General features: G+C 39.0%; 2 protein-coding genes across 2 annotated transcripts in view; both read right to left on the reverse strand.

Annotated features, from left to right (window-relative positions):
- ntng1a (netrin g1a) overlaps positions 1-389 on the reverse strand; it is a 107,319-nt gene extending 106,930 nt beyond the window's left edge. The window contains exon 1 of the mRNA XM_044340216.1: positions 42-389. The gene's annotated coding sequence lies outside the window, so the exon portion shown is untranslated. The remainder of the gene's footprint in view (positions 1-41) is intronic.
- A 9,111-nt stretch (positions 390-9,500) lies between these two features.
- On the reverse strand, positions 9,501-12,417 carry prmt6 (protein arginine methyltransferase 6). Its single transcript, XM_044340294.1, has one exon. The coding sequence runs from the start codon at positions 12,251-12,253 to the stop codon at positions 11,195-11,197; it is 1,059 nt and encodes a 352-aa protein (XP_044196229.1). The 5' UTR covers positions 12,254-12,417; the 3' UTR covers positions 9,501-11,194.
- Positions 12,418-19,668: the final 7,251 nt, after the last annotated feature.

Here is a 19,668-nt window from a genome sequence, read left to right on the forward strand (position 1 = left end):
ATTAGTGAAATCAAAAGAAATCGGCTGTCTGAGCCTCTCACCTTGGTTTTCAGTGCTTCATACCGTCGAGGACAGCCAGCCATGTAGCCTGTTGCAGCCAAATAAATCCGCTTTAAATCGGGACATCTTAACGCGGCGCAGGAACGGGAAACTCGCCGTGAAGCGACCCGCTTGTCTCGGCCGCTCCCGGTGAATGGAGGAGAGCTCCTGGTACCGGCGCAACGTCACTTAGAGCCGGGCACACAAGTGGCGACGATAGGATAAAAATCCTCCAGAGTCCTGCGAGCAACGTACATGCAATGTTTAAAAAAGTTCGTTAAAATGAAGCGAATGATGCTGGTAAGAAACACAAGATTCCAAGTGGCTCCTGTAAAAAGAGCCTGAGAGCGACCAGGCTCACTGCTCTCAGACACAATGAGGCGGTGAGGCTTTGACAACTGACTTTCACCTGAAGTTTATTTCTTTGCTGAAGCCAATGAGAAGCAGCTGAGTGCAAACATGAACAGAAACATCTTTAACTGGAGTCATTATTCTATTCATCGTAGACATTTTTGCACTAAAGAGGGAGTTTTCAGTTATATTCAAACCTGACACATTTTTTTTTGTGACAAATATGAGATCACATGCAAATCCAGGCGACAGTAGCAGCATAAGAAGCAGGAATTTGAGGGGGATCTGTTGGACTGCTTAGTGGCATAAAGCTTTATTGCACAAAAACAGCAAGAAATATAAAGCTCTCAGGAGGGACTGATGGGAAAAATCACTTGCTAATGATGTAAAAACCGCTTCCCAGAGACAAAAAGCAATGAGGGTAAATGTGGTCTTAATTTTGAGCAACTGCTTCCAGATATAGAGGCTGCCACTCACCTTGTTGTTTACAGTCATTATTCAAAGCTAGGGCAATTTATTTGACAATGATAAACCAATTTTAAAACTACATGGCACATTTTAAGTGACAAAGAAACTGGAATATTGACAGATCTCTGGCACAATGTGCAGTAGCCTCTAATGGACAAAACATTACCACAAAAAGGAGGTTTAAGCAATCAAATGAGTGGAGAAACTGAAGAGAAACATGCAGTGTAGCTAATATGATACCACATGCTTACTTTTCCCAATTTTTCAACAGTTGAAAGTGTTCAAAGCAGCGTATGAGCCAGAAAGTTTCCAAAGCTGGAAATCTCAACAACAAGCCGAGCTGAGTTGAATCACTGATATCGATCACTAAAGCCGATCAAATCCAACAGATATAAAGTACACTAAGGTGGTAATTTTGGCTCATGAGACAGTTCAGATCTGAGTTAATTCATCTTTAATTGTGACAGGGTGGAAGAGAAGGATACAGTGGTGACAGCTCTCCATGCAGCTGTCTCTCTGTTTCCCTCCCTTCTCCGAGCCCAAGGGCAACTTGCCTGACATGAAAGTCTTTTTCTAATTCACTCAGCGACAAGAAAGAGGAGTGCATATTGGAAAGCTACCAAAGAGCACATTTAATTCCCACTTATTGACTCAATACAATGACACTGTATAATATGTTCACTCACAATACATTTCTGAAGCTCATCTGCACACTGTTAAGCTCTTTTCCGTCTTTTCTCCCAAGGCCTAACACTAAGCTCGAGCAGGCTGGGTGCTCACACTGTGACTCTGTAAATAAAGGAAGACACCATTAAAAGGCTAAAATACTTAAACGGCAAGATATCGCGCATGTATATTAACATGTTAGGTCGTCTATGTGAGAGAAGAAGTGTTAGAGGTCAGTGAAGGGGGGAGAATGAAAGGTGTTTGGGTTACATACATGCACGCAAGACCATGTGTCTTCAGATCTATCCCAGTTCAATAGATGGCTCTTTACTTGAGAGATCAGTAATCACGTGGCCCCGTGTTCCGATATCTCACCTCCACCCATGAGCGTTGTTAAGTTTCCTCTTTTTTTCTCTTCTTGTCATATCTCATGATGGTCATTAGAAAATTGATGGGTAAAGCTGTTTTTGCACATCCCTGTCTGGCGGACGCCAGGCACAGAGGTATTGGATTTTTTACGCCTGTTCAATGGAGGGTAATGTTGCCTTCATCCGGAGGAGTGTGTTTGTTAGTTGAGGGGGGTTGGAAGGAGAAGAGGAGGGGGCAGGTTATTCATGAAGAGATTGTGTTTAAGCTTGTGCTCGATACACATTTATGTGGTAAAATACAGCTGTGTCATCAACCTGAACCTGAGAGCGCACAGGACTGCAGGAGACAAATGGAAGTTCAGGTAAATCTGCAGAACAGACAGTAGTGACTTCTGACCGTCAACTGGAACAAACCTTTCATATGTAGTAATGGTGATGGGTAAAAGAAAATGTGCAAAAGTATTAATGTTTAAATCGCAAAAACAGCATTTCAGAAAAGAGAAAATGTGTTTTTCCTCCAGTCTTGTGCAGATTTAGTGAGTTCACATTTTTTGGACAAGGTGAAACCTGCAAAGCGGCATCTTAGAGCTGAGCAGAGAAATGAAAGAGATGTGTTTTTCTGTGCAATCACTTCTCTGTAACTTTGACTTTGTGAACTTTTGATTTCCTTGCTTGCATGATACAGACAAGGTGAATGAAGATGGCAGCTTCAGAGTTGCTGTCTTTACTTCCGAACTGTCTGACTACACAAAGCATCCTAACTTCTCTTTGCGGGGGAGACACTTGGTGAGAGTCAGGACAAATACAGTTCTCACATTGCAATACGGGATGTCTTCGGAGGAGTGAATCGGGTCAGTCTCACCACCTTTATGCACCTGCTCCATTTGGACTTTGCGTCAAAGGTTTATCACGGTTCTTTCAGCCTGGCACTAACCCTCAGCTCCAATCTGCTGCCTGCAGACCTCCACTGCTTATCCAATCCTGCACGGTGTCCTAAACCCATAACCCAACTCCCCTAAATTGAAATATCATATTAAGTTATAAAACAATACCTGAGAAGAATTACATAGAAGCATAATCCAAAAAGTGCATGATTGGAAAAGGATTAGTGGGGAGGGGGAGGGTTTGATGGATTTGTACTTTGCTCACAGGGTGAGAGCCGTCTGCCTCGGACTGATTGTGAATCGGGGCCATCCCGTTCAGATTTACGTGCCCCTGCGAGTGATTTGGGATTTACTTTCTTAACAGGCACAGTCCAGATCTGTCTTCGTTGTACGGTGTGTGTCCATCCATGAAGTCATGCCTCAGTGCATTCAGCTGGATGCATTTCTGATAGGAAGTGGCTTTCTTGGCTGAGATTTGCAGCTCAGGGCTAGAATAAATACTGTTTCTCATTTAAATAAATGTAGTGTTTTATTATTGTTGAGAACAAATATAGGGACATACAGTGGGACAGTTATTTTGGGGCACTAGGCACATAGGTCAGTTCCTATTGCTAACGATAATGATGACAAATGGTCTCGTCTGCTGGGCTCCAGAGAAATGAAGTCCACCACTCAAGGGGTCGGTCCACCAAATTAGCTTTTGTCAATACCATGTTCCCAATTTGTCCTCTCAGGATGTGCTGACAGAAATATTGGTTACTGTAACTGACTGTGGGAATTGAATCCTATTGGCTTATTCACGGTGTCATTAGCATACGAGGATGAATGAGCGGCCATGATTAGATACCGCGCCACCAGAGTCCAGTCAGGTTTCAGCAGCGATCGAAAATGAGCTCAGTAGAAACGCATTCAATGATTTTCACTCGACTTTTATCTAATGGTTGAAGTTTAGGATTCATATGACCCATAGAGAGTTTGGATATCCATGTTAATCAGGTCATTAAAACACATCAACAGAAACAAATGACTGCAGGAATAAATAGGCCTCCAACACTACTGACAAATCAAACCAAATGACATTATGGAGATTTACATTTTTTTTCCCTACTGTAGTTTCAGAATACATAATTCATAGTTTTTGTCACACAGGGCACTATTAGATTCCATCAAGCTGACAATGAGGTGTTGAATGTGGAGGTGAAATACTCAGAGATCCATCACTTTTCATGCAGTATAGTTAGCATGTTTGTAATATAGTTAAAAGCCAAATTTTGTTTTTTTCCCCCTGATAAGTCAGGCTGTGTTACAACTTTATGTTACAGTGACATCAGTGCTGTTACTTTTCAACAGACTGCTGTCAGGATTGACATCAAACAAAATGTTTTCCTAATTTTCTGAACAATGGGATTCTTGTAAAACGAGCTCAGACTGTTGTCAACACAGATGTGAGGAGCTGAACACTGTGTTCCCATCTCTCCTGAAGGTGGACAATACAAGAACAAACCCATATCACCCCTGTCACATAAAAACCACATGAGTTGACTTGAGGTTTGTTGAACCAGGACTGTATCCAGGATTTTAGAAATACTCATCAGTCCTGCCTGTGGCTTTAAAAGAGTTTTTCTTTTTCTTTTCTTCATCCACTGTGTAGGCTTATTGTTACATGATTTGATAGTTCCTGGACAAATTTTGTAAAAAAAAAAAAAAAAAAAAAGTAAACATAGATCTAATTTTTAAATCTAATTGCTACAAAAAATATACACATGGAATCAGAGAAAGCAGCCAAACACACACACAAAACAAAGATCTGAAATGCTGGGGCCAAGGACACATTTCAGAAAGAGTCAATTTAGTCACTGGTCATTATTCTAAATTTCTTCAAAATTAAAAGTTAGACACAGTATCAAAACCCAACAAAAAACCCAAAATATTGAGAACATGACCTCAGTGGTAGCTACAGCGCTGCTTGAAATCATTTCTGATCAATGAAATCTTGCAACACCTCATTACCAATACTCTAAATCAGCCAAATGTTTGTTTGTTTTTTTCCTTTTCCTGATATGATGACTATAAATATTATTTAATAACAGTCTGTGATGCTCCAGAAATTGTTCGATTCAGTGTTCACTACATTTTGTGGTGAGTTCAAAATAAAAAAAATTCAATACTCAATAGTACTCAAGTTCAAATTGAACAGTTTTCTGCACAAATGAACACATAATGAGTCACTTCTTGTCAGAGCAGAAGCTACTATTAAGTCCAACAGCAGAATAGTGAGAAGACACAGATCTGAGGAAGAGTCAGTAAGTAGTTGTTCAGCTCAGTAATCTTCATCATTAACAGTGGTGGAAGAAGTATTCAGATCCTTCAATTAAGTAAAAGTACCAGCACAGCAATTTAAAAATACTCCATTACAAGTAAAAGTCCTGCATGAAAAATCCTAAAGTATTAAAGTAAAAGTACTAATTTCTGCTCTGACTGATATATTATTATATATGACATTGTTAGATTATGGTGGAGCTAGTTTGAACTATTTTATATACAGTTAGTGAGTTTAGTCCAGTGGTTCCCAACCTGGGGGTCGGGCCCCTTCAAAGGGTCACTAGATAAATCTGAGGGGTTGTGAGATGATTAATGGGAGAGGAAAGAAGAAAAAACAAAGTTCTGATACATGAATCTGTTTTCACTTTTTCTCTAATCTTTGATTTTTGGTGAAATATTGGATCATTTGAACATTTATTGAAATGAAACCATGTGAGAAGTTTAGAGGGAAAAAATCACTATTTGGTGGAGCTGTTAGCAGCTCATAGACATCTGAAACGTGACCCGACTACACACTGCTTTTTATAAGATGTCAAAAGCCAAAAATGATGGAAACCACTGGTTTCATCTTCAACAATGTGTTGTATTTTCTGAGCATGGAAGTACAAATTAGCATAAAATGGAAATACTCAAGTAAACTACAAGTATCTAAATATTGTAAATTTTAGTAAATGTACTTAGTTACTTTCTACCACTGAGCATTAAGGAGTTTGGGGTTTATGACTCATATGACTCTCTGTAGAGCAGATTATCTGTCCATACTGGTCAAGAAAGGCCTCGGTCAAAGAGGAGGTCAAGAAGGTCACGGATCTGAAACTGACAACAAAACTGAACTTTATGCATAATGCAAGACTGAAGCAACATTGGTGATATCGTATCATAATGTGTGATGGCTTTTAGAGCAGGAACAAGGTAAACTGTGAAGTTGAAGAAAACATTGAATGCAGGCCAAATCTACATCAGAAGAGCTACAAAACAAGGATGTGAAAGGCCTTTGAGTGGAAACGACTGAAACACAGACTTCAATTTCACAGGAAGATTTGTGGAATCATTTGTAGCAGATGTTTTCTGCCCAACTTAAATGAGCTTGACTGAATCTATGTGGGAAAATGGGAGAAAATCTTGCAATTGCTATGCTGACAAATGCATTATGGTATAGCGGTTAAAAGCGTACTGTATACTGTAAGAATAGAGAAAAAAATCATTCTAAGCTGTTATTAGGGCAGTTGATTGATTAAATATTTTTGTATCATATTTTGTATACATTTGCAAAACTTTATGCAGAATTTTGTGAAGCTTGTGTAATAGGATCATTTGTGTAAAGCAGTGACAAATCTCAATTTAATCCATTTTAAAATGGAGACACCAAAAAATGTTGAAAAATTCATGAGTTTTAATGCTTTCATTGTATGCATTCTGCACACACACTGCCTTAGTCTAGTACAGAGTCATAGAAACCTGACATCTAGACTGTCTGGCCTGTCAATCCTACTGTCTGATACATACTGGAGAGTTTTTAGAGGTGCTGAATTTGAAATATTTTAAGATCAGCACAACATAATTTATTATACTTGATCACATTACACTTTATTTCTACCTGCAAATCATCACTGTTACTGTCAAAAAGTTGAAACATTTCTAAAGACACCTGCATTTGTTGCGACTGCTGTTCAGAGTTCTGGTTGTTCTGTCTCTCTGTTCCCACTTATTCATCGGCCATTGAACAATGACTCTCGAAATAAGATAGATTAAGCACATTGTCTATTGATTGGCTCCTAAATTGCTGTGCAATACAAGACAAATAATCCCATTTCAAGTTTCAACACTTGTTTCTAAAGGTTTCCAAATCATTTCAGGCAGGAAGGGATCACAATTAGTTTAGCATTTAGCAGCCAAGAGTGGCCACGCATGCATGAGTGTGATTCTGGGCTTGACAGTAGCTGCCTGCGCTGCATCTGACATTTCCATTCTCTGGACACCTTCCTTTGTTCTGACTGCAGGGCTTTTTTTTTTTTTTTTCTAGGTACCTGCAAAAGCTGAGATGATATTCAGCTACTGTGTGTGCACATTAGGGCAACTGCAAGGGTAGAATTTAATTTCAGATGTGGTCACAAGCAGGGTTTTAAGTTGGTCTGACTGATCTCTGGTGCGAAACAATACTGCTGTGATTATTTCTATAGCAAAGACACTGAACGCTGTTTAACAATGACATGTATATTCTAATATTGTATAATTTTTAATTATCTGTGTGAAAACATTTATTTTCCTATCCACAACTCTTTTAAGCAAATTTAACTCAAATGCTGTGATCTTACACACACCCACAATTAGAAATATGACCTTCTAGAGAGTGTTAGACATCACAACACATAGTTTTTAACATCTGAATTTAACCATCAAAAGTACTTTCCAAAAAAAAAAAAAAAAATAGAATTACCCCAAAGGATCCAGGTGATGGCTGTTAGGAATATAAAGAGCAGCTAAACTTCAAGTTTGTTCGCTCCATATGGTTCTTCCTGGGCACTATAGCTGAAGCTCGCCACAGAAAGTGTTGTTATCAATGTGCTGTGACTTCATGGATGATGACTACTTTTTTCTCGACGTTGCTTTCTGTATATGTCCTCCTACTGTATACTGATCACATGCATCAGGAGCTTGATAGCGTCACTGTATTTTCTTTGCAGCTGCTCATTTTACATTTTGTCTAGCTACTAACGACTAAGAATCATCATCTAATTTGTCTAATTTGCTAAGTAAATCAGACGAGTGTCAATGCAATGATGATTGGCGTCTTTGTAACACATTTCAAGAGTGTCTTGTGTTTTGGTGTTAAGTCTTTGCTTAGACTCTGTAATGTTTTATGTTTCAATACAGAGCTAATATCTCTCATAAACTCACCATAATACTCAGATGTAGGATTTGGAGTTTCTAATTAATTAACAGAGTTAAATCTTCTACATTAAGAGAAAGTGAGGGTCAAGAAAACCAGTAAAGACAGTTTAAAGTCAGATTTACTCTTCAGATTGTTCCATGAATCTTTGATAGTGTTTGGATAACTGCAAGCCATTAGTAATCTTTTTATTTTTTTATGACAGCAACTACCAATTATTTTGTTTTAGCTCCCGGTGGAGAGGCAGTCAACAGCATATGTATTCAATCAGCCGTCTGTTGATTCACAGTAGTTGATTGGATGCACATAACTCATTTCTACTCATTATTCAGGCTCAGAATGTTGAAATGTAGTTGAGTTTCACGAAGGTCATGAGACAAAACAGTTTCTGAAAGATTATGATGGCAGGCGCACTTAACAAAAGGAAAGGTGAATAAATAACTGGGAAGTTGTCAGTTGACTACCTTTTTACACCTGTTCTAGTTACACATAGTATTATATTATGATGTATTCCTTTTTGTCTAAAAGGAAATGGAAGCTGAATAAAATTGTATGATAGTTGATGACTATTAGCATAGCTGGATAATGTGAGAATACAGAGCTCTACAGAATGAAGAACATCTTAAATCTTCATCCAAATGGAAACCAGAAGTTTTACAATTACAGTTCAAAAATGTGATACAGTCATTATTCACTCTTTCCCCAAATGACTGACAATACTCTTGATTTGTGGACACTATACCTTGTGATTAATTTCAAATGCGTTCATTAGGGGGTGGGTTCACATTTGTACTAATGACGCTGACACAAATGGAAACCATATTTCAAGCAACGAGGTGCGAAAGATGAATTATCAGCTAACAGTTTCAAGAATCTATGCACGCTTACATAAAGGTTTAATCAACACATTGTCCTTGTATTGACCTCGGAGTAACTAAATTCTCCTGTAGGAGTGGATTAATTATTAGTATCTATTCGGGTGTGACAAATACTGCCCAACAAAGCCAAAGGGCAGAACAGTAAGCAGGAGCACACTTGTAGCACTGCAATTCATATTTGATTTTTAACTACTCATCATTCAGTATAGAAACTAAAAGGAATGAATAACAAATATAAAAACAGATGTTATGGTGGCCAGTTTGTGTCATGTGATTGAGGTGATGATCCGTTTGAATAATAATACTCAAAATCACTTCTCATTAACAATAAACAGTATTTTAAGTATTTCGTCTACCATTGCACAAATATAGAGTCTAAAAAAGCATTTTTAAAGTAATAATTTGCCTAATGAAATGCAGTGCAGTTCTCCCAGAAGGGGATCAAGACCCACATTTAACGAACGGTTCACTCTCAATAAAGTCATTTAATATGAATGTTTAAACCTGCAGATTCCTTGTGGCAAGTAATAGATGTGTGACTGAAGTTGTACCGGGACACATACTGAAGATTTTTTTTTTTTGTAGCGGGCTACTATCTATTTAGTTTGTAGAAGACAGGACTCGTGACAAATGAAACAGTCAAACAATTTATTAGAGTCTAGTTCCCATTTGTTCAATATTGAACAGTTTGTACATGACTTCTCTTTGACACACAGAGGTGTCTGTTCACCAAACTTAATGAAAGTCCCTGCAATGCCAAAAAACTCCAAACCAACTTTCTGTATGTTGACTCCGAGGCATCGTAATGAAACCAAAAAGACTGATCAGTGAGCAGATATTCTTCAGTAAATAAATGATGCGTGATAAATATTCACCAAACTATCAAATTTTATTATTTATGCTTGATTGTTCCTGTTAACTACAAGATCATTTTTCACTCACTTCAGTATAGCAAGGTGTGGCCTGTTTCGATCGAGTCAGTGGTTTCTGTCAACAGATGACAGCATGCGCTAGCTTTAAACCAAAATAATGAGCCAATTTGATGCTTTATTAAAAACCGAATACCAGCCAGTGTTAAACACCTCCTGCCTGACTAGAGCTAGTCCAAGTCAATATAGTGGTTTAATTCTGTTTCGATTGCAGCATTTTGATCAGGTTCCACACAATATGCATGTTTGAATTTATTAGAAAATCAGATATCTGAAGCTGGGTTTTGAATTTATTCAACAGTTTGTAAGAACGCCAGTGAAACCTGCCTCACTCTGCCTTAAGGAGCTTCAGACCCACCTAAAAATATTCGACGGATCTGACATTTAGTAGTTTTAGTCTCATCAGATGGCGAAACACTGTTTCAAATGATGTTACCACCATGATAACAATAAAATTGGTAAAGGCAGCAATTTACTACGTCACTTCCATGAAGTTGGGAGACTCACAAAAGACAGATTAAAAGAGAATGGTCAAAATCTGTGCAGCAGAGGCTACGATATTCTGACTTTGAGTCACTAGTATGGGTCAAGCTCCAAAGACACTATATCCTACATTTCCCATAATGCAACTGGAAAGGGTCTTTTATTAGACCCTCAAAACCTCTTAAATGCCCACTTCTTTCAAACTCTACAACTACAGTCTGTAACACAGGCTTCTGTTAAAAAATTCAAGTCTCAAGTCAGAGCAGAGATAAGCCTGATGACATCATCAGGGTACTCCTGCTCATGAGTAACTGATCTTCGTGTGTAAAATCAGGGGAGTGCCCCTTTAAAAGTCATACTGCAATATTTTGATACAGTATGCAATACAAAAATATCATTACTGGCTTTCAAAAACATGTTGGTTTGTTTATGTGAAGCTAACTAAAATGCAGTAACATAGGTGTTAAGGATATGCATTTTTATTCCTCCAATTCAGGTGTCAAATTATTTATTAGGTGTGACAACAAATGTTGTACTGTAAGACATATCGTAAACAACTCCAAACAAAGATCATGTATTGTAACTCACGTTAGATTGTAGTTGCCACTTTGTCTAAAAATCTAAAAATGCACTAAATATTTGGCCTGTTGAGATGAGTAAAAACCAAACTCTTGTGTATAGATGTCAGCTGAAGCATTGCAGTGCCTTCCAATTGGATTTTTATAGTTTTTAAATATGATAATAATAATCTACACAGCAAAAATACCAGCAACTGCCCTACTGTGTACCCATACACGCGTACAGTGAGAAAGTTTAGGTCTAAGTGGCAGATAATATTAGATGAAGTTCAAGGACTTCGGCATTTCAGTGTGCTGCCTGGTGACTGTAACATGTTGGTGCGTTCACAGCCACCACACTACGGCTGGGCCTCAGAGCTCCAGTCAGGGATAGAAAAAGTCTTGGATTGTTTTTTCTGCTCTCCTATCGTGTAGTCCACATGGATGCATATATGTCTGGCGCTGTGCTCCGAGGGATACATGCTGATCTCTCCGGTAATCAGCGTATCTTGCACCACATCTACCGGAACGTCTAGGTACAGCACCGCCTGCTTCCAGTGCGTCTCCGGTTTGAACGGGGACGTGGAGAGCACAAGCGCCTGCGGCTTGTCCGGGCAGGGGAAAGTCACCGTGAAGTAAACACAGAAAGCGTTCACCGCCGCCGAACCGAAGGACTCGCATCTGAAGTTGCCCTTCACCGACCGCAGCTCCTCCACGGTGACGGTATGCAGGTCGAGCTCGGCGAAGCGGGCCGGGTGGGAGAGCACGTCCTCCACGGTCACAGAGTTCACAGTGATGTCCGAGTTCATGATGCATTTCCTAGCAAAGTCGGACATGCAGGACATGTCCACGCCGTACTGGTCTTTGACTGTGTACCAGAAATGTAAGCGGTCCTCCACCACCGGGTCGCTGATGGGTGCGATGTAGAGTTCGGCTTTACTGGGCAGGATGACACCGCCCGGCTGTCGCAGCCACTTGTCCCGCGCGTAAAGGACCGAGTTGAGCATGGACTCGTGTAGGAGCGCATAGCCCATCCACTCGCTCACTATCACATCCACCTTCTCCGGTAGGTCCACCGTCTCCACCGTGCCTCGTATAACTTGGATTTTATCCTCCATGTTGTTCTGCTTCACTATTTTCTCAGCCTGCTCGGCGATAGAGCAAGCTTCAACCGCGTACACTTTCTTGGCACCGGCTTGTGCACAGAAGATGCTCAACACGCCGGTTCCTGCCCCGACATCCAGCACAACTTTACCCCGAATACACTCACTGTTCCTCAGTATCGCCATCCTGTACGTGTTGGTTCGTACATGGTCCGCTATCATTTCCTCGTGAATAGTCACATCGGAGTAGCTGTCAAAGTACAGGCTGTCCTGTCGGGTTTTATCTAATTTTCTTTTCTTTACAACATGAGACATCTTTTCGCGTTTTGTGCAGCAACCTCAGCAGTGTTTTGTCACGCTACTTCCTCATTGTGGAATATGGGACTTGTAGTTTCCCGCGGCTCGTGATACCATACATCCACGTTTTAAATAGACTACAAGTCCCACAAACACACGAAAGTGACGCTAAAGTGGGATTGCTGCATTCACGGTTAAGGAGAAGGTGGTACATATGAGATTCCTTTTTTCTTTTTGTTAAATTAAAACAAGTGCATGCTACAACAAGTTTACAACACCTTCTGTCTGCAACCTGAGTCTACAATCACAGACACGCCAGGGGAAGTAAAGGTTGTACTGATAAATAAATAACTTGTAAAGCTTACGGTGGTTATACGTTTTAACAGCTTTTTTGTTTGTACATTCAGATATTGAAAAAAATCATTTTTTGATATGGACAGTCAGCTCTGAAAAGTTTGTCTTTTTGCTTAAAAATATGGATTTGTGAATATAAAATTTGGCCAAGATACATATGAGATTCTCCTCCTGTGCAAAGTAGTGAGTAATGACAGAGAAAATGCTTCCTCTCTGCTTGTCATATCAGGTAGTTTCGTCTCCAGTTTTGTTCTTCATATGTAGATTCCCTATTGATACATTTTATTTTATTTTTCTTTTCATATTTTTTTACGTGTTTTCTTTCTGAAATGATAAATTTGCCCCGGATTCCCATTCACGGATACAGTGTGTTTGGAAGGTGAAGAATGAATGATTTTTTTAGTATTTTAGATGGCATTGATGTAATGTATAAAAATACAAAATGACTAATTATTTCTCATTACTGTCACTATAATATCTGGTTGTGCAGTATCCATATGAACATATTGCCTTTGGGGGAAAGATGTACAATTCTGATGTGCTATTGTTTTAAAATTTCTAGCAGCTGTTTTTTGGTACCTGTAGCTTTTTCTCTGACCTATGCTGAAAATAATATTATATATATTATATTATATTTTCAGCATAGGTCAGAGAAAAAGCTACTGGTACCAAAAAATTGGTATAGTCATTCATTTGTGTTTGCCTTTAAACATACAAGTCATTTTAGAAACACAAAAAGATCAATAAATGTGAAATAACTCCCCATCACTGCCATGTACCTTGTGGTTTATAATGTGGTTATTACTAACAGCTGGAATCTCCTCAACTTCTTCATTACTGCCCCCTCACACTGCATATGCTAAAAAACATTCATAATAACTTCTCACTGCCCTTTGGGGTTGTTGATGTACAAAATTATTTTTTATAACATTAAGATGAATGCACTGTGCATTGTGCACCACATGATGCTACACTAAAGAGGCATGATCAGATTCATAATAGTGTGTCATCTTGTCACGTTACTTTTGCTGTTTTTTATATTTCAGGGAATATCTATCATCAACTGAAGCTATAGAATATCCACAGTATCTCGGTCTCTATAATTAATAGAGTTCAATCATTTATAGTACATGTATAATGTCTATCTGATAACAAGTTGCACAACACAGTATGGCCATTAGCAGTTCTGAGCTTCCCACAAAGTTATGGGAGGCAGTACACAGCTGCTTGTGGCTCAGCTCCATTCTCTTCTAGACAGTCCTATGGGACATTCACCACTCTATTTCAGAGGTCTTTGGCAAAAGATACTGGACAAATGAGCAGGAGCTGTATCCTATTTCATAAAGAGGAAAAAACAGGAAAAGAGAAGCAGTGGTTTGAGAAGACAAACACAGCAAGATGCTAGGGAGTTTGTTGTTTTCAAGACTACCTTTTGAAGCAAGAAGACAGAACAGTGTGATGTAGGAAATACAAAATAATTGCATTGCACAAATAAGAAAATATTGCTGTGTGTGTGGGTGGATAGGTGGGTGTATGTGCATGCATGCGCATTTACAAGCTTCTTCTAAATTTGTATCCGATGCTGCCTTTAAAGCACAATACTCTTGGGAAATTGTGCACAGTTCATAATTCAGTCTTTTCAAAACTATATAGAGAATAAAGCATATAAATAATTCTGCATGAACTGATATGTTTTCAGCTTGAGTAATGGAAAGAGCAACCATCAAGGGAAAATGAGCCATACCTTTGTAGTAAACATTGACTTTATATTCAAAGATCCAGTTTTCCCTTTTGGACATATTCTATTTATGTTGAACTAGACGCACAATAAACCCAAACATTATCTAAAGATGCAGTGTAATCCTTAAGAGAGCCAAATATCAAAGCTGGTCACCCAGCTGGTCAAAAGCAAAATTGTACTAAGTGCAATGCAGGAATGGAAATATACAATAGGATAGATTACTGGACTGTGAAATACAGAGTGGAATTCATGTTGTGATTGTATGCATTTGGCAGGAGGGTTTGCAGGCGTTGTACCTGGTAGAGAGAACAGACTGACAAGCAGCTGTTGGCCATGTTGTCCTCTCTTCCTCTCAAGCTTCAGGTAGAACTGCTGCCAGGCCTAGACACAGCCAACACCCAGCTCCCACTGTGATGGCTGGCCTGGTTTACCTTTATCCTAAAGTATGTAAATGACAACAAGTCTGTATTCATGCACAGAGATGTCTGCTTTCCAATAAGTTGTCTCACAGGATGCAGGTTTGGGACATAACATGTAAATGTCAAAACTGAGTTGGAATAACCTGTCTTTCCCATATTAAACGTTTTACAATGGCACAAAAAGGCTTCAAAGCACTAGCTCATCAGTGCACCTATATGAGGTAAACTTACTGTCCTTGACCAATCATATATTGTCTCTTTATTATTCTTTTATCCCACTTTGCCCTCTTATCCTTCTTACAAGTTGTTGTCAAACTCAACATACAGCCTAGTTAGTTGCTTCAGTTCCAAGAACTGAAACAGAGTTTGTGAAAGTCCCATCATGGGTACCTACAGTGTAGTTGCTTACTTGCACCACTGCACCACCAGACACTATGGCTATGTCCTTCTTTAATTATATTCCCCACAGTGACGGTTTTACTTTGCTTTGTGGTATTGAGTGCAATACACACATATAACTGGAGTTACATCCTAGTAACTTTTAGTTCCCTTGTCTCATTACTGAATAGGGTGAGCCAAGGGTTTGCAGTAGAGATGGCTTTGCTAGATGTGTGTGACTGAAAAGGAGAAGATTTTTAAGTCAACTTCCTTAATATTGTCTTCACTATCTCCACAGTCATCAGAGACTTGCAGGAGAAAACACATGCAGCCGAGCACATTTTTTTTTTAGTTTTTGAGGAGGTTCACATCAGCTACGGCATTGCCTTTGGTGTCCAACAATTTCGGTAAGTTTCTGAAACTGACAATCCACCAATTGGCACCACTGGATGCAACAATTAACCTTTGAGTGTGGCCATTTGGAACAGCTATAAACTCTTTGCCTTTAGACATGATCAGATAACACGTTGTGCAAAATAGTTCATTTCAAATATACCCTGGCCTTAACTTTGACAGTCTAACTCTCAAACTGTCAAATACAAACACACCTGAATACAACAAAGAAATTGAAACAACTGGAAGAGTGGGTGAGAAAGTGAATAAATATCTAAAGGATGGAGAAATAAAGAGGAGACTGTGCAGGCTCTTTGTACTGGATACCCATCAGCAGCTGTTCTTCTTCTTGGCCAGCGGCTGTCAACATGCATAGCCTCATGGGAACCGCCTGCGTCCTGTCAGTATTACTGGACCTGTCAGCCGCTGAAACAAACACACACCCTCACAATAAAAACAACCTCTCATAGACATGCATACAAACCTGCAGAAATGGCATACAGAGGCCACTTCAACACACCTCCGCCCATATTGCCTGAAATACATGCACACACAAATAATGTACAGATTGTATTCGTGCACAAGCGCGTGCACACACAGCCATCAGTTTTGGTGTCATGATCACCTATTTCAGAGGAAGGCAGACTGCTGAGCAACAAATACTAAGGTGCAATGGCTTCATATTGATTGTTCCCGGGATCAATACCAGGCTACTTTGATATCTCACTCCCAGAGAAAGGACCCACATCTGTGAAAGCTGGTGTGTCATAACACACTTTTTATCCGTTACTCACCTTCTTATTCACCTATTTTATACAGCAAACATAATTCATCTCACCCAAAAGACTGTTTCACGCATGGATCCATCTGAATGCCTTTTCCAAGTGTGTGTTATCTTGTTTCATGCTTTGACATCTCCCTATATGGACACAGTGTGCGCTAGTACTTATCAGGGGAAAAGTTATAACAACGGCCAGAGCGAAATTTCCTGCCCCAGGCATTTTCATTCCCCTTGTTTGTACAGTCCACAACCAACCAACCACACACACACACACAGCACTCCCAACCCTACCTCTTCTCAATCACTCCAACCAATCACTTTATAGGATCTTGGCCTGTCAATCTAGAGCACCGGTAATCAATTCATTAATTATATCCCTGTCCCTGCAGACTCACTTCCCTCATGCCACCCAAGTATTAGTTACATTACACTGCAATTAGATTAAATTACTAAGTACAACCTGTATATGACAGCTGTTATGGCGGCGTCAGCGGGGGTATTATGCTGAGTCCATGACAATCCCACTGCGCAATTTGTAAAATGGAAATACTGTCTGTTTGTTAATGGAGGTCATTTGATAAATACATAAATGAGGAGATACTGTATTAGTTCCATTAGGGTTCCATAAATAAAAATCTGAGGGAGTTATGCTGCTCAAAAATTATGTTTTGCAATACTCTACGATATAAAATGAGGCCCATAATGACTCTGTTATTATATAAAATGTGTTAATTTATTCATCAATCAAATATAAAAGATTCTGTCAGATGCATCACATCTTAATAGCAATATGATATGTCTTAGTTAAACAAAAGTCTACCAGAGAATGTCTTCACAATGTTTATTTGTTTAGATAAACCTTTCTAAGCTGATTTATCATTATCGGTGCCTCTGTACAATTAGCCTGAAAAAAAGTGCAAAGGCCCAAACTTCCACTAAACTCTATTTATTAGCTAGTATATCAGTATATACTATATCAATACCAATACCTAGCACGATCTGATATCACTGTGTTGGTGTTGTTCCTACAACATCATAATTAATGTTGCTCCTGGACCATCATTGCAACTGACCAATCACATTGTTGTAATGTTATTGTTTTGCGACTGGAAAATACAGAGGTGCAGTTCCTTGCCCACTTACATGCATGCTGTATGCTGTGGGGAACATTAAATTGTCCTATCATATTATTAAAGAAAGTATTTTTATTGCCACTGCATACAGTATACAGTATTGCCACTGCATACAGTATACATATTTTCTGGTCTTTTTCCCCAAGTCGCAAAGCTATGATATCACAACAATATGATTGGTTAGTTGCAATAATGGTCCTGGGGCAACATTAAATATGATTTTGTAGGAACAAAACCAACACAGCAATATCAGTTCATGCCCAATGCACAACAGAAAAAAGATTTTTCCCTACAAGTCACACACTAATGCTAAATGCTAATATATGTGCTATATAATAAATGCTAATGCGACAATAATAACATGCTCACAATGACAATGCTAACATGCTGATGTTAAGCAGGTATAATGTTTACCAGGTTTGCCAGCCTAGTTAAGTGTGTTAGCCTCCTAACATTTGCTAATTGGCATTAAACACAAAGTACAGCCGAAGCTGATGGGAATGTCATTAGTTTTGCTTAGTATTTCAAATTAAGTATTTAGTCATTAACCAAAGTACTGAACAAAAACTTGACCTGATGATAAATAAACAGTGCATAGGAAACAATTCTGCATGTTTCTATGACATTTTCCATTTTAGATAGATCATAATTTCACAGAAGAACCAGACAGTCAATCACGGATCAGTGAATTCCTGGTAGGACTAATATATGCAGACATCAGTTTGCCATTGGGAGTCTGGGAGTTGCTGCTAAGCAACCAGTTGCACTCTCTGCAAGTCAGGATTACCTGATAATCCTCCTCTTGTACGTGAGACTTCGGCTTTTCTTCTACTTCTTCCACAATAACATCAGGATGAGAACTATGGATCACCAGCGAGTCACACCAACTCCAGACCACTAACAGATCAATTCTGCTTCCATTCTTCTTCTATGAGTAACAAGTAATGCACTTGTGTTGTAAAGCAAGCACGCAGCGTGAGGCAAAGGCCAGAAGAAGAGTTGAAAATTCAGTTAACTTCATGCAAATGTATGAGAGGATCAATCTTTCTGGCCAAAGAGGATGACATTTTGTGCAATTCTGCTAGCAGCTTTCACACACAGAGTTGTAAAAGCCCTTCCTCTCAACCAGTGGAGACAGTGAAGGTAGAAGTCAAATTTGATTAAATGAGTAGTTTGAGGAAAATGCACTTATTCGCTTTCTTGCTAAGCATTAGATGAAAAGATTGATGCCACTGTCATGTCTGCACACTAGATACAAAACTAGAGTTAGGAAACGGTTAGCTCAGCTTAGCATCAAGACTGGAAAGAGCTGACCTGGCCCTGTCAAAATGTAAGGAAGTCCACCTACCAGCACCTCTAAAGCTCTAAAGTTTTTTTTATCATCAAGTTATGATTTTTATGGGGGATTATGTGCTTGACTATTTCTTGGCTGGGTGCAGTGACGTTTTGGAGTCTCTGCCAAAGTTAAAACAAGACTTTAGAGGTTGCTGGTGGATGGATTTTCTAACCTTTGGACAGAGTGAAACTAGCTGTTTCCCCCAGTTTCCAACCCTTATGCTAATTTGAGCTAATTGGCTGCTGGCTGTAGTTTCATATTTATTGCACAGACATGAGAGTGGTACAGTGTCAATCTTCTCATCTAACGCTCTGCTAGAAGACAAACAAGCATATTTCCAAAAATTTTGAACTATTCCTTTAAGAGTGAGATCATTTTTGTTGACTAAAGTTGATTCGTTCTTGTTTTCTAGCATGTCGACATGTCCCATAATGATCACTTTAAGGGGAGGTCAAGGCTCTAAAGGTGATTTCATCACCGTGCTGTCTCGACCATCAAACTCAAGTTCATTCATTTCATTCATTTGTCCATTTCACCCATTATCTCACATACTGGCAATCCAATTTTAACAAAATGTTCTGTTTCCAGTTTGTTTGAAGCAGAGGAGGTGGTATTATAATTCATGTAGCGTTATAAGTTTTGCAGATCAACTTAATGTTTGAATTCATTGTATGTTTTTGTTACGAATCAATCAAAATGTGATCACGCATACATGAAATAATACTATGTACAGTATGTTATGTGTTTATTTGATGTAAATATGGAAGCATAGTTGACAAGTTATTTTAAAAATGCAAACCAAAGTAGACATTATGTGTGAAAAATACAAAATGAGGAATGTAATAATTTGTGAAATTAATCATGACCTTGTTATTAATGTGCTAATTTTTCTCCCCAA

Source organism: Thunnus albacares, chromosome 21, assembly GCF_914725855.1.
Source record: "Thunnus albacares chromosome 21, fThuAlb1.1, whole genome shotgun sequence".
Taxonomy (NCBI): Eukaryota; Metazoa; Chordata; class Actinopteri; order Scombriformes; family Scombridae; genus Thunnus; species Thunnus albacares.